Here is a 16,089-nt window from a genome sequence, read left to right on the forward strand (position 1 = left end):
TTTATGTGGACACTTTATATTTGTTGCCATTGTGTTATGGCAGACAATCCATTAACTCTAATTTGGCAGTATTGATTACATCTCAGATCTTTACAGATAAACATTATTTTTTGAGTTAAAATAGTTTCATGTCATATTTATTCACTTTACCCAGCAAATCCCTGGTAGGATGGTTACAGGGTTATAATCATTTAATATCCTTGATTGATGGAGCTTCAGGATGATGGAGGAGGAAATTAAGGAAAATACTGCTGTGCTCTAGAGATCTTTCTTTTGCTCCAAGAGTATTTAAATTTTCTTTTGTATTGTTGTTTTCTCATGCAGTGCAACTAGACACTCTAAATATTAATATTAATATGATTTAATGTGAATATCAAATCTTTTACTTTCACTGGCATCTTGAATTTATAAAAATCATTTAAATTAATTCAGAATGAAAATGAGTCAAGCCATCTAGAAGTTGTCATTTGAAAGATTCAAAAGATTTTGGAGTATGTCTGAAATGATTCATCATCCAATTATTCATAAATGTTTAAAATAAATCCTTGACCAATAAGGTTTGAGACTTTAGGATATTAAGTGTTTGGTTAGGACCTTGAAATAAACTAGCTTTTCAAAACATACCAAATAAAAATATTTTAATGAGATGATTTAGGGAATATACTTGTAAAAGCTACTCTAAGGGCAAACACCACTTATTAATTTATTTAATGTAAATTAGCCAAGGATTTACATTCCCTGTAATATGTTCCAAATCTTTTTAATTTTACTCAGATCCCCATCTGGACACCACCTCTGTTATAATACCCAGCTGGTGAAGTGAGGCTCTACATTATTTTGACTGATAAAAATCAGGAAACTCAACAAGCTTTCCTCACTCTCTGTCTGGTTATCCTTTCTTGTCTCATGTAGTAACTACCTTCCTCCCTCCAAAGGGCACAGTGCCTCTTCTTTTTGCCAAGACCAGCTCTCTCCCTACAGTTTCCACTCCCTCACCTCCAGAACCTTCCACGGAGAGCATAGCATTCACTCTGTTCTGCTGCCTTTCTTTTTTGTCTTCAAAAAGGCCTTTACATTCCATTCATAAACAAGAAACAAAACTCCGTAAGATATCTTTGCTTTATGTTCAAGGTGTCTTGAACAACACAGGCTTAGGGTTACCTACCTCCATGCATCTGACAAGCCAGTATAAGCTGTGACTCCCCCAAACTGAACTGCTAATAACCTCCTGTTAACCAGACCTTACAGATAACACAACTGATGAATACATAGTGTGTATGTTCCTATGTATTCTTACAATAAAGCGGAAGAAAAGAGAACATTATTAAGAGAATTGTAAGGAAGGGACATAATTTGCAGTACTTATTGTATTTATCAAAAACAGCGCACATATATGTGGATCTGGGTAGTTCAAACTCATGTTGTTCAAGGGTCAACTCTACTCTTTAAACAAGACCACGATTTCTTCTCCCCCACCCCCTTTGCCACATTTGACACAAACAGCTTCTTTTTCTCTTGAAAGACTTACTTTGTTTCTTAGTGCCTCTAACCACATGGTGTCTGGAACAAACGGGGTGCTCATCACTGTTCTAAGTACAATGACCTTGCACCTACCTACCTAGTAATGTGGGCTGGCCACCACTTGGGAAGCCTAGCGGCAGGCGACATCACTCCCAAGACCTGGGAGCCCAGACCCCATTTTCGGATCGCCTCGTTCTTCTGTCAACTTCTCAAAAGTCTTCCTCATTCCTCTAGTCCGAGACCTCTGCCTTCTAATTATCCTTCTGTGGTCACCATCTTAAAGTCCCCCTGCAGTGAGGATTCTGCTCCTTCCCTGCCTGTAACCTGCATGCCTCCCCTGTGCCTGCCCCAGCCACACGCCCACCTCTTAAGCTGTGACCTGGACTCGGCCTCCTTCTGCCTCCACACCCCACAGTCATGCCATTCGCACCTGTGTTCCACTCCCTGCTGTGGACTTTCTGAGCACCAGGCCTGGAATGACCCTCCTTACTCTCAGGACAGGCCTATCAGAATCTCGGAACTTCGAAGACCCCCACGGTCACTAACCTGTTGTCGGCCCAGAGCTTCTGTCTGACGTTCTGGAAGCTCTCACTGGAATCTCATGACGTGCATCCCATCCTTGGAATGCCTTCCTTCACGAGGAGGCCGGTTCTTTGAGGAGGGCCTCTAGACCCTCCAATGTAGAAGCGTGAACAGAGACCTACGGATTTACGTTTGAACCCACTTTCACTTCCTCTGTGGCCACAACAGTTAGTTACTTACAACCTTCAATCAACAATTCCCCCAAAAGGAAGATTAAAACAATAACCCCTCCTAGAATTCTGCCAGAAATAAGGAGAGAGAGCAAAGAAGTATCTTGTACCCAAGTATGTTTGTAGATTTGATTTTTTTCCCCCCTCTCAAGTCCAAATTACCCAGTCTGGTGTGAGGCTGCCTGTGGTAATAAAACATGTCATCCCCCTCCCCCATTTTTGTGTTTCTGACAGGTTATAGAATATAAATGCAAACATTTGAATATTTCACATTTGTTCTCATTTTTCTCTAGGCTGGCAGGAAAGGAAAACCGTTACTTTACTCTTCCTTAAAATAAAGAGGGAGGTCAGGAAGAAGAAAGGGTGGGAGGAAGAGGAGGAGAGCAGAAGGGAGGAAAGGAGGGAGGGTGTGGGCAGGAGGCAGGGAGGGAGAGAGACCTTAAATGTCTTTATATAAGGAAATTAGAATGTTATTCAACTGCAAACACAGAAGTGCTTCCCAAACACTGCATGTGTAAAGCCCAATTCCTCTAGATTTCACAAGATTGCAAACACAGGTCCGCCAGCGAATCAAATCAGTGTTTCCCATCCACTCGCTCCAGCTGCTCCCCAGGCTTTCTGAAGTAACCTGCTCGTGTATGAGTGTAGATGAATCGGAGCAACCGCTTGCCTGTTTTCTTAACATGGCGTGGCCAGGAGTTGTGAACCTTGGCTCAGAAGACCCGATTTCACAGTGACCAGCTAACACGCCTCACAACTTAGCACTGAGTAGGGCTGGGAGCCAAATTGGCCTTGGCTCTCTGCCGAAGAGAGAGCCTCAATAACCACAGAAAAGGGATGTAGGGAGGTTCTGTTCTAATCATGCAAGTAAGCTGGCTAAATTCTGTCATTTTCTAAGCTTCCCACAATGAAAACAGCAACTATAAATATGAGAAAACATCTCAAGACCTAACTCCATGTTCTATTACTGACTTGGTTCTCTTTTTGAGATGCTAAAGATATCCTCAAAAAGGAACCTACATTACTTCTAATCTTCCATAGGGCTTGGCTTGGTCATCTTAAGAAAATCCAAAAACTTCAAAGCGCATTAATCCCCGGTGAGCTGGATCTTCGTAACTTATTCATTCTTAGTGTTTGGGCAAAGTAACACCATGTCACGAGCTTAATTGGTGGCAGGTTATTTTCCAGTTGTCCAGCGATCTTTTCCTATTCAGGAGTCAGAAATAAAAACACTCACTCATAAAGGAATTGAATAATCTGGAACACGAACAACGTAAGTATTTATTTGAAAAACATTTTCCATTTAAGTAAAATGACAAATCAGTTACAGTAACTTCTTACTATTAATTCTAATTTGCACTCACAGTCACTTTTATTCATCATATTCAAAGATATTACTACAGAAAACTATTTCACAAAGTATTTAGGAAAAAATATATACAATCTCTCCAATAGAAAGTTAATTAAAATAACAAATCCAGGCAATATAAAGCTAAGATATGAAACAAGCTGGCACTTATAAACACAAATAAATAAATATGTACAAAAGAGTCTATGCCAACAATGGACAAAGAAAAGCTTCACAATGCAAGGGACAATGGTGAGAAGACAAAGTGTCTCAGAAACCTAGACTAAGACTAACATAATGTAGTTAAAAAAGATGAAAAGGAAGAAAAAAAAAGAAACACCAGGGAATATGAATTGGTATTACTCCCAAGGTTAGGCTAAACTAAATTTTGGCTCTACAGCTAAACTCCTACAATTCTTCTCTGAGGGAACCCAATGAAGGCGAGAAGCCCATGCTTGGAACTGAGGGTAGAATTTGGCTCAGTCTTTTAAATCCATCTGCAAATGTTTTTATTCAACTGTTTCTTCACTTCTCCTTACCTGGTTGCTGGAAATTTTGAAAGCGGAGTTGACACTGTTGTCAATGATGAAAAAAAGAAAATGTTTTCCCTGGTCTGAATGAACAGGAGTAGAAATGAAAGCCATTTTGGAAGCTGTCTCTTAAATACTATTAACTAATTATGCACTATGGGTAGAAATCTCACAGTAGAAAAATAATGAAATTCTCTCATGACTCTCTAAGGCTTGGGGGAAAGTATATGAAGATTCAGTGATGATTTAAGACTAATTTTTATCTACATGTAACTTCTGCCAGAATAAGCAGCCTATTAACAATATGCCTATAGCAAAGGATTTGGCTCTACTTCAGTGAACCTTAGTGACCTTGAGGCTTATTATCCTTTCCTATTATATATACTCCTCCCCTGTGAAAGTCAAGCTGGGTAATGCTCATGTCTCCCAGGCCTGGTCCAGGCTGCTGCAAAATGAAATGGTAATAAAATCCCACCACCATATTACTTTATCACCCATTTAAGTCTGGCAAATAGCTTTATGACTGAAGATCAGCAAAAGGTGAGAGGTCCCTTGGATGCTGCATAGCCTGAAAGCTCTCCTAGGTCTCAGACTGAGAGCTACCTGCTTTTTGCACAGAAAGGCCCACAGGTGCTCAGTTCTAGCTTTTGTCTTCAAGCAGACTGGCACTACCAGAAGGCCTTGTCTTCTCACCACGTAGGCTAATGTCTCCCAGAACCTGATACTTCCCGGATAACCCAGAGCAAATATAAAAGTACAACATGTACTGAGACCAATTTCTAAAGACATAGATACAACTCCATCATATAAGAGTAATTTAAAAGTCCTCTCTAACACATTCACTAGGAAGCAGGTCACTTAGGGTAGTTTGAAATTTAGGTAGACTACTTAATATGCATGACTTATACCCAGAAACCTAATTTATTTATCTTGCCAGACCTTCTCAGGCTTTTATAATCAGAGGGCTCATGTACAAATGGTTTTTAGACTAACAACTGCAGACCCACATGTTTATAAAGTATTTTGACTAAAACAAGTCACCCATATGTCTCAGTTTATATTCTTTGGAACAAAACACTTGAAAAGGAAGTAAAGAAGATTTCCAATTGTGCAAATGGAAATGTCTTAAAGTCTCTAGAGCAAGGACAGGACCACAGAGCCTCAATGACTGTATTTTCTAAAAGGGAGAGACTATTATACACAGTATGCCTAATGGAAATCCTCATTCCTCCCATGAGTCTATGGGCTCAACAGATAGTAGAGGAGCAAAACCAGAGGTCTAACGGATTCATTCTTCAGCAGGTAGTTGGAAGTCCACTTTAATATAATCTCAACATTATACTTCATTCAAATGTAGGGGATTAAATTCTAATTTATGATGATGCTTAAACCTTATGTCTTGAGTATGGTAAGAGAAATAGAAATTTACAAGGCCTCATATTAACTGAGTCAAAATTTTGGAAATTCTTTCTCAAGCATATTAATGTTCTGAAGGTGAGACATTTGGTATAAAAAGAATGAATTCCTTTCTAATCCTTGGGTCAGATATGAAGCATTCTTTTGTACCTGTGGTTGAAAATTTATGGAAAGTGAAGAAATGCTACCACATTCATAGACCCTAGCACTGAGAAGGGACTTGTGGGCATCCAAATAGTTATGACTATTCCTATGCTTTTCATTGTTGAGAAAGATGATGTAGCAAATGGCCATATCTAAACCCTAATAGTGGGGCGTGAATGAGCTCTGAGCTATGATTGTCCCTTGCTCTGCCCCTACCTTGTCCACTGACTTTAATGTCCCCCACCTCCCTGAGTTCTGATTAGTCCAATCCAATTATAGATTTTAAAAAATCATATCCCCTGAGGCTACTGGGTCATGTTGCTCTCAGTACTAAAGTTTTAGTGATGATCAAAACGCTCCCATGGAAGAAATGCACTGAAAAGACAGATATTTTAAATTTCACAAAAGCCTTTTAACAAAGTACATTCCTCATACACGTATATCCAGTTACCAAGGTCACAGCATGTTCCTGTGTGCTCATCATGGTTTTCACTGCTGCAGAGCTTCATGTCACGTAGATGGATTTTTCTCTGGCATACTAACCACATTAAAACTTTGTGCTGTGGCTGAAGTTGTCTGACATGATAATATTTTTATAGAAGTTATCTGAATGAGCATTGCAATAACCCTTGACCTTATCAATGACCTGGTGGACAGGGATGATTGATGTTTGTTCTCCATCAGCATGGGTCAATTTTGACAAGGATTTGTCCACGGAAGCGCTGTCTGCAAGAAATGATACCAGAAATTAGACTGCGAGATGAGGTGACGTGCCTAAGGGCCACCAAAATGGACATTATTTTGCACATTCAAGTACACAAAGGAAATGAAGGCCCGTTCTTTCTTAGGTTAGGTTATAGGCAGCACTAACATTTCATGCTTCTCATCTTCAAAGTGCATTTCTATGCATGATTAAATATTAATTTGCTTCCTAGTAATGTATGTTGGAATTTGTTTCAAGAAATGTTCCTGTAAAGTGGCATTTTTCAAAGGGTCAATGAATAGAATAATCAGAAAATTGCCACAAAAATAAAATGTGGCAGGTAACTCAAAAGAAGCAGGGACAGATTATATAGCAAATAAATTAAGAGAGGCCAAAACATCTATGAAAGAAATGTCTGATGTCTCAGATAAGATTTCAGAATAATACAGGGTGGGGGAAATGGGTAGGTGACCATAAACTGATAGGTACATTACACTATCCTCTCTACTTTTTATATATGTTTACCACATTCCATAATAAAAACTTTTATGAAACATAATCTAAACTATGTTGAAGAATAAAGTGAATGAAAATGAACATGAAAGGGTATTTTGAACACATTTCTCCATAGTTTTTAACTTATAAAAAATGATTGGAATAAAAAATAATCTTTTCTTAATTATTTCTAAATTATAGAAATCAAAATTATCAGAAATATTTACGTATGTGTTTTTATTATCTATGCTACTTTCTCAGAATGATGTTATTATTGATTGCAATAATATCAGAGCAATTGATGGTGACAGAGGACTGCTAAATACATTTCTGTTCCGAATTTCTCAACATTATTTATTTGTTTATTTATTAGTTTTAATTTCAATTCCAGTTAGTTAACACACAGTATAATATTAGTTTCAGGTGTGAAATTTAGTGATTCAATGCTCAATACCATATATTTAAGTATTATCTCCCTAGAGCCAAAACCTTTCTAAAATTGGTTCAGATAGTAGTCTAAAACTCACGTAAGCCCTATTATCTACAAATTCATAGGGCTGTCTTTATGTACCCTATGAATATTTTGTAAGTATCAGCTCTTTTCCCCTCCCCAGCACACTTTGGAGAAAAATTCTACCCTAAAATTAACCACAGGGATCTCGCACCAATGAAGGAGCAAATGTGACATTCGATGAAGTATTCCATTCCCTATGTTGTATATTCTCTATTAACTGTGGAAAAGGCAAAAACTCTATCATGAAAAATTCCTTCCAGGAATCATGGCTCCAAAGTTGGTATGTTCATTGCGGGCATTTTTCTGCTTTGTGTAAGTTGCCCCAGCATGTGACATAACATGAAAAATCCATCAGTAATTGGTAAAAGCCATCATCGCTCCATCTGTTGTCTTTGGAAATGACTCAAATTGTTCAACTGCTGTCTTGTGTGGAAGGAGACACTAAATAAAATGAAGGCTAAAAGAGGAAATGGTGTGTCCACCCCATACCAAAGGAAGAAAGAGAGAACAGATGGCTCATGGGAAGAATGGCAGGTTGAAGCATGGCAGAATGATTATATCCCAGGACTGGTGAGGAAAGGCTGAGGAAGTCATTGTAGAAAGGCCCCTCCCCACTTAGCTCTCAGCAAGCTGACTGATCCTGTGCTTCCTTCAGTTCATATAGTCACTAGCCATTGGTTTTCTACTGAGGATTTTTCTATTAATTTAAACATCAGTAACAAATAATTTGTGCTTGATGTTTTTAGAAAAACCACACATCCTCAAAGAAGCTTCAAGGATACACTCTCTGCTTCATTGACAACTTCCAGGAGCAGGGGCCTTTTGAGATATTTTTGACCAGCTCCTTTCCAAATATGTGATCCAATTTTCTGGGTCTTATAGTCAATAAAGTAGAATTGTGAGCAAGGGCTGTATTTCAACATGTATGCTATTCCCAGTCCTCTGGTTAGACATTACATCATTAACAATAGAGATTTTGGTTATAGCTGCAAGTTTGAAAACCAGGGGCTAGGGAAATGAACTATTATTTGACCTATGCTGAAATATCAAGCAGGTAAAAATCTTCAAAAAGCAGGCTTGGAATTGACAATTTCTCCATTCATTATGACTTCTATGAATGTACCATGACATAGCCAGTAATTCATAAGAGCAGTGGAAAAGTAAAGAATTTTATTCTCTTCTATAACAAACTTCTCAAGTACTACTTTCTCTTCATTATTTTACCTGATACATGACCCATTAACTCCAGAGCATGGTACATTTCCTAGAAGGAGCAGCTTGCAGACACCCCCATGCAGAGAAGAACCAGCACAGCACACAACCATTCGAAATTCCAGAAATTCCAGCTCAATGAAGGAATGTCATTGTGCTAGCTGAGTATTGTAAAGAACAAGCAATTTTGCTGGTGCGGCAAGAATCTTAGTTTAATCCATGCAAATATTCTTTTATTACCTTGCAAAAAATTCATGCATTCAAAAAAGTAATAAATGTTTACCTGAATGATCCACTTTTGCTGAAGGAATGCTCTTAGAAGACATTATCTACACCATAAACATATGAATTTCTAGATCAATTTCAAGAAATAAACCAACTAGATATCCAAGATGATATGCAGTGACTTTTTGCATACCCCGAGGGACCCAGTACACCAGCAGTCACACTGAGAACTGGCTAGGTAGCTAAAGGCCTTTGGTATATCAGTTGAAAGGAAACCTTAAGTTATTATGTCACAGAAGTAATGTCATATAGCTGACTTATGCTAGTTGACAAGAACTCATTTAACCCCAAGATTTTTGTTATGGGAAACAGAAAAACAATAATGCATTCCTTTAAAACAAAAACAAAAACAAGAACATGCACAATACTTCGAAATAGCAAAGTTTTTCTTTGGCATCTCCATTTCTGTATTTCCTTTTATCTTTTGGTTGATTTTCCCCATAATTCTTAATATGCCTAAATATTTCATTAAGACTTCCAAAATGTCCCCTGCTCCAAATGATCTATGTTGTCATCTTTTCTCCCCTTTTAATAGTGGCATTTTTCTGGCTAGCTATTCTCAGCTGTATTAAGAGGAAAACAGTTTAGGTGGTCTAATCCCCATTCCTTCATAACTGATGTACAATGCACTATTTGCATTTTAGAAGGGCAGGCAAAATGAGTAATTTTTTTTCTTATAAATGGGATTGTTTTAATTTCTCTTTCTGCCACCTCATTATTAGTGTATAGAAATTCAATGGATTCTAGTATTCTAGTATTCTAGTGTTGTATCCTACAACGTTACTGAAATTCATTTATCATTTTTAGTAGTCTTATGGTAGAATCTTTAGGGTTTTCTGAATATAATATGTCCTCTGCAAATAGTGAACATTTTACTTCTTCCTTACCAATGTGGATCCTTTTTCTTTTTCTTATCTGACTGCTATGGCTAGGTCTTCCAAAATTATGTTGAATAAAAGTGGTGAGAGTGGACATCCTTGTCTTGTTCCTGATCTTAGAGGAAAATCTCTCAGTTTTCACCACTGAGTATGATGTTACCTGTGAGTTTTTCATATATGGCCTTATTATGTTGAAGTATGTTCCTTCTAAAACCTACTTTGTTTTTACCGTCAATGAATGTTGTATTTCGTCGAAAGCTTTTTCTGCATCTATGGAGATGATCATACAAACATCTAATTTTATAAATAATGTGAAAAATTCATTCATTATAAGTAAAAGATATTTTGTGCCAGGGAACTACCAACTAGGTAGAATAATATATCTCAGAATATACACCTGTCATCAATTTTCTTACTCAGGTATTTAAAGAAGGGATGCACAGACCTCTTAATTTTAGGCAGAATTATTTGTGTACAGGACTCAGAGGTTGCATCTTATACTGGAAGGGAGTCCACAGCTTTCATTTGGTTCTTGTAAGTGTCCTCTACTACAAGGAATTTTTAGAACTGCTATCCTAAGCTGCTCTAAATTTTCAGGTCTTTAATTAATTTTGTAATTAACAAACTCTCCAAACGCTCAAACATTTTTTCCATAGAGCTATCTTGAATCTGAGGTAGTGGCCATTTCAGTGGCAAGTTACGGACTGTGGTGTCAGCAGGGACATGTAAAATGATTCAAATGTACATAAGGGTCATTTGAAATCTAAGTGTTTGCAATATGAGCATTTACAGATACATTACACAACATGCTTCTTATCTGCAAAAAGCCAAATATGAATCTCTTCCGTGTCATTCACCTCTGCTTGTGTTTAATAACTAAACAAATTCAAAATTAAGTTATTTCCATTATCCTTTTAGAAGATCTTTAATTAGGAAAGTGCTGGTGCTAAGTGTTGACAGCTGTTTGCCTGAAGCATAATTAGTATTTCAAAATAGCAATTATGCTTTTTTCCTTTGAAATTATTAAAAGATTTCAACTTTCCACACCATTCACTGGCTATCAAGTACGGCAAAAGAATCTTTATTTCTACATTGTCTTCAGGATTATTCACACACATGCTTAGTGTCAGAACCTGTGGTCACTGTAAATATCATGACAGTCCAGAAGATGAACAAAGACATGATGTTTCTCACCATCCCGTATCACTTGCCAAATATGATGCTCTCTATTCCGTCATATTTAATCAGCAATTGGCAATAACACTTCCAATGGTTAAGGACTTAGGCCTTAAATGTAATATACCCTGTATAGTGTTTCCACCTGTTCCCATGTCAACTTGCCAATTAACTTTCATAATAAGTTATAAAACATGAAATACGCAGTATTATGAATAATTGCAACTCAGTTTCTGTATTTTTAAAATAAAAACATAACTTTTAAAATACAGTATTTTTGAAAAGAAAACAGGTTTAAAGCAAATGAAATAATAATAACACTCAGAGCCAATAATATTATGGCTATATAGACTCGATTTTGGTTATAAAACTTAAAAAAAGACAAAAACGTCCACGAAAGTGTTGGATAAGGTCTTCAAAGAGATTGTGATTTTCATAAATCTAACATAAGCACCCTAAAGGGCACTGTCATCTATCTTCATCATATGCTAATTGTAATATAAAGATGGTGAGAAATGGACCAGAGAACATCTTTACCACTATTAGAGTGACTCACCAGTGTGGCTATTCCTTTTGAAGTAAGTAGTAGAGCTGGATTTAGATTTGGATGTAAGGTATGTTGAGTTGGACCCAATGGAGCTTGAGGACAAAGATTTTCCTAGGTTATCAGAACTTTTCTTAATGATATTGGTGGCTGTCTTGCTCCAGTCTGAAAGAAAGAACATCTCTCCATGAATGTGTTTTAGGGGGCATATGTTCTACTATGAAGAATCACCACTGCATTATTTAAGTAATTTAGCCAAAGCACTCAATTTTGCATATGCTAGCAAAGGGCTCAGAGAGGAGACTGGCATATGAACAATAATAAACTGAAGAAGTAAGCTTCAAACTTTGACCTGTAGCACATATTGTTTAAAATCCTACTTCAATTTTGTAAGGGTGAGAGCTAATTATTGCCAAAAAAAAGTAATACTATTCTTCAAGTATTTTTTATACCAGGAAATATGTCTTTGCCTAATAATGTGATCGAGGGCCTCGAAAACATGGAAAGGAGCAGGTGGGATGGTGGAACCTCTGGATACCTGAGTTGTCAAATCGGACACAAAACCTTGAACAACTCAGTTCACCTGGCTGGAATTCATGCTTCTCTGTAGAATAGAAGGGTCAGGCCCAGAGTTCTCAGATAGCTTGCAGTCCTAGTATTCCAAGATTCCAACTAAGCATCTTCACGGGCACCACTTTTACAATGTGCTACCACTGGGACTGTGTTGCTCTGACAACGGAAGGCCAGATGACGAAGGTTTCTGACTACTCTCCTCTTAGGTATAAAAACCAATGACCAACATGCCCCTTTACCTGAGTTGTCTGCTAACCGAAATCTCCCACAGCAGAGATGCCGCCTCCACTGTTTCTGAACATTCTCTTTCATAGCACAGTGGAAAATAAATATAAATAAGCCTGGAACAGAAGAACATATAAACATTTAAGCCAATAGACACATTCTTAAAGATAAATCTTGTGAAACACATGGATTCATTTTAAGTTTCTTTTTTTTTTTTTTTTTAGTGTCTGAGTCACTAAGAAACAAGATCTTAAGGGATCTTGAAGTATGTAGATGTTTTAATCTTTTAGAACAGAATAGGAAGGCTCAAATAAAACTCGAGTAATTACACATATCTGATTCTGTCTTTGTCTGTTCTGTTCAGCAATTATTATAACTTGGCCTAAAGGTTAAGATGAAATGGGCAATTTTCAATTTAAGAGGCGTTTAATACTTCTCCTATGTTTGTTTTAAAATTCTGTAAAAGCATCTCAAAAATCATAGAAAAAAAAGAGAAAACTGAAAATACCTATAAGTTCAATTACAATTTGTGTATTCTAAGCTATTTTATGTATATGTATTTTTATAAGTTTGGGCCACAGAAAAATGGTATTTTTGTGGGTCAGAACTGGCCAAAAATCAGCAAATTCATGTGGCTCTACCTAGCCTGCTTTAGTTTTTCAACACTTTTTAAAGATTTTATTCATTTAATTTAGAGAGAGAGATTTTATTTATTTGAGAGAGAGCACAACCATGAGGGGCAGAGGAAGAAGGGGAGAGAATTTCAAGGAGACTCTATGCTTAACCACATACATACCCAGGTACTCCCTGGCTTACTATATTTTCTATGGCTACACTGTCCCAGTACGTACTTATCTTCTCCAGTCATGTGCTATGAGTGCCATATGCGAATTTTTACATTTGTCCCCATTTCCTTCTCTTCCCGCCACCACCACCAAATACAGGACACCTTCATTGACTGTATCTCTCTACCTAGCAGCATCTCAAACACCTAATGTTCTTTTTAAAAAAAAAAAAAAAAGATTTTATTTATTTATTTGAGAGACAGAGATAACAACTAGGCAGAGAAGCAGGCAGAGAGAGGAGGAAGCAGGCTCCCTGCTGAGCAGAAAGCCCAATGTGGGGCTCGATCCCAGGACCCTGGGATCATGACCTGAGCCGAAGGCAGAGGCTTTAACCCACTGAGCCACCCAGGTGCCCCTCAAACACCTAATGTTATAAACAGACATCCTCTTCATTCCTACCCTCAAACCAACATCTCAAGTTCATTCCTGTCCAATACCATTTCAAAGGTTCCTCTTTCAAATCTTTCGATAAGTGCTTCCTATCTGTCACTCAGGTGTTAGACCAACTGTTAACTCTTCAAAGAGGCCATAACCAACTGTTTATTTCATTTTCATTTTACTTTAATGTTTTGGCTCTAGTCACACCCTTGCACATACTCTTGTCAGGGCACTAATCAGTACCCGATATTCCCGTATTCCTCATTTATTTGTTTGCTTGGTTGTCTTTTTCTAGGAAATAATGAGCTCCAAGAGCACAGGATATTTGTGACCCAATGCTGTACTGGCCATTCCCAGAAGGATACCAGGAACTAAGCAGGAACTCCAGGAATGTTGAATAAATGAATAGAAAGCTTAATTAACTGCCTATCTATTTACATGAGCTAACTGAGTACTTACACATACATTCTAATGTGTTAAATGTATTTGGGGGTAGGGGATGAATGATAGGAGTAGAACACAAATTAAGGAGCCACAGAATGTAAAGAGAATATATTTAAGGCAAAAGTTTCTAAAAAGTATGCAACCTAGTTGCCCAGGTACTACCTTAGTAATATACCATGGTAACCAGAAGATCCACATAAGGGAGGGGCTTTTAGAGGGCATAGGGTTTGAACTGAACCTGAAGAAAGCTTTGGCTAGGGAGGCAAGGGAAGGGAGGGGAAGGCAAGGGAAGTTTCCAAAAGGATAATTCATTTGGTGACTACTAAGCACTGTTAGGCAGGAGGAACGGTTGTTTTAAGCTGGATATTCAAAGGTAAACAAGGTAGATGATCATTGCACTCATGAGGCAATGGATCTAGCATGGAAAGATATAAAAGTAAAAAAAAATTACAGTATATTTAAGGGATATTAAGACTTTAAGACATCTGTTCTTTTCAAATATGGAGTATTCATCAAGAAAACTGTAAATTACATTGTAGCGTATACAACTGGAAAAGTGGGGAGAAGTATTCAAAGGACTCTCTTTTGATGTGTGTCATTAAACTCGGAAAATTTGTCTAAGGCTATGCTTGTATGTTTTTATGCTTCAATATCTTAACTCAAAATAGTCTATAATTTAATTCCAGAATAAATTACATTATAAAGTATTAGAAAAGGAGCATGCTGGATTGCTATAGGATGGGCCCTGAGCCCAGTGAAGGACCATGGCTGATTCTCCTCTTCTGGGATTGGCTTCTTGGATCATCAGTGAGTCTCTGACATTCAGGAGGGCCTTTATAAATTCCTATTGCTATCTCTGATCACTGATTTCAATAGATAGCTAACTTACTAAAAAATTCCTGGGAAATGCAAATGTATTTATCTCTAAGAGGTATAAATAAAACATATAATGACCTAAGTGAAGTAATACTGGTCATCAGCAATATTACCAATTTATTATTTTTATGATTAAATCATCCTCTGTATATTTATATAAGTAAAACTATTCTTCTACTTATATTGTTTATTACTAATATTTTATTCTTAATAAAGTGGTTAGTAAAGGAAATATATCCTAGTGACCTAGTTATTTGTCCAAAAAGATATCAGATAGAGTAAGAAAGTTCTAATTTCAAAAGAAAGCTCTAACAAATATGAATCAGATTTCAGTGAATCACAAAACACACACACACACAGCTTGTTGACCATGCCTTGTGCTGTGGGTAAGAAGGTGGCAGCTGGGTTGGGCAGGGAGAGCCAGAGAGATGTGGCTGCTTGCAGACCTGCCTGGCTTAGGCATGACTAGTCTCAGAGTAGGGGGAAGATTTCCTTCCACACTCCAAACCCTCAGAGTCAGCACCAGGAGGCTGACCCACCTTCCCAGGGAGTAGGAGAAGACCTCACTGGGTTTGGACCTCACCCTCACACTGACTGACTAAATCTGACTGCTTGTCAGAACCTTCCCACACTTATAACCCCCGTTCTCTATGCAGTTTGCTTGATACAGACAATCCCTTTAATAGGTAAACATGCCTTTCAGTAGCACTGAACCAAGGTATATAAACAATCTGAATCAGTTAACAGATTCTTTGAAGTTTCTTCGAGGTGGTGGCAGCAAGGAGCAGGGGGCATGAAAGCCTGAGGATAGGTTAACACAAGTCACAGATGAAGGAGGCTTCCGGTGGAGGGGACAAAGCCCCTGCCGTGGGTTTACTCTATTTTTGTGAACTGGGGCAGAATTTGCAGGGTTTGTTCTTAGAGGTATTTTTGTCAGATCGTGAAGACCCAGGTAACCCTGTGTTCTCAACGCACTGTTTCACAAAATCACATATCAGGGCTGGGAGAGATTACAAACTTCAATGAGAAACTTTCCTCCCCAGGCGTCACTCACTATAGGGCCTCGCAGTGAGCAAAGGATTTTCTTTTAGTGGAGAGCAGGAGGTGAAGTTGCCAGATGTTGCTTCCTTTGTGTCACACTCAACAATTTTTATACATGTCATATATATTCGAGGGGAAAAAAAAAACCTTCAAGGGTTCTGTCTGGTGTTTTGAGGACACTGGGAGGGA

At 37.8% G+C, this 16,089-nt stretch overlaps 1 protein-coding gene across 4 annotated transcripts in view; it reads right to left on the reverse strand.

Annotated features, from left to right (window-relative positions):
* Positions 1-3,527: 3,527 nt before the first annotated feature.
* ADGRG6 (adhesion G protein-coupled receptor G6) overlaps positions 3,528-16,089 on the reverse strand; it is a gene marked incomplete at its 5' end in the record, with an annotated part of 127,638 nt that continues 115,076 nt past the window's right edge. For 2 of the 4 annotated variants that reach the window (XM_080806502.1, XM_080806501.1), the window contains 4 exons: positions 3,528-6,437; positions 8,919-8,964; positions 11,531-11,683; positions 12,331-12,432. In XM_080806502.1, coding sequence (XP_080662628.1) covers positions 8,951-8,964; positions 11,531-11,683; positions 12,331-12,432 — 269 coding nt within the window. In that variant the 3' untranslated portion in view covers positions 3,528-6,437; positions 8,919-8,950. The remainder of the gene's footprint in view (positions 6,438-8,918; positions 8,965-11,530; positions 11,684-12,330; positions 12,433-16,089) is intronic. The other 2 variants (XM_080806504.1, XM_080806503.1) reach the window with 1 other exon arrangement.

Source organism: Martes martes, assembly GCF_963455335.1.
Source record: "Martes martes genome assembly, chromosome: 6".
In the NCBI taxonomy this organism is placed as follows: Eukaryota; Metazoa; Chordata; class Mammalia; order Carnivora; family Mustelidae; genus Martes; species Martes martes.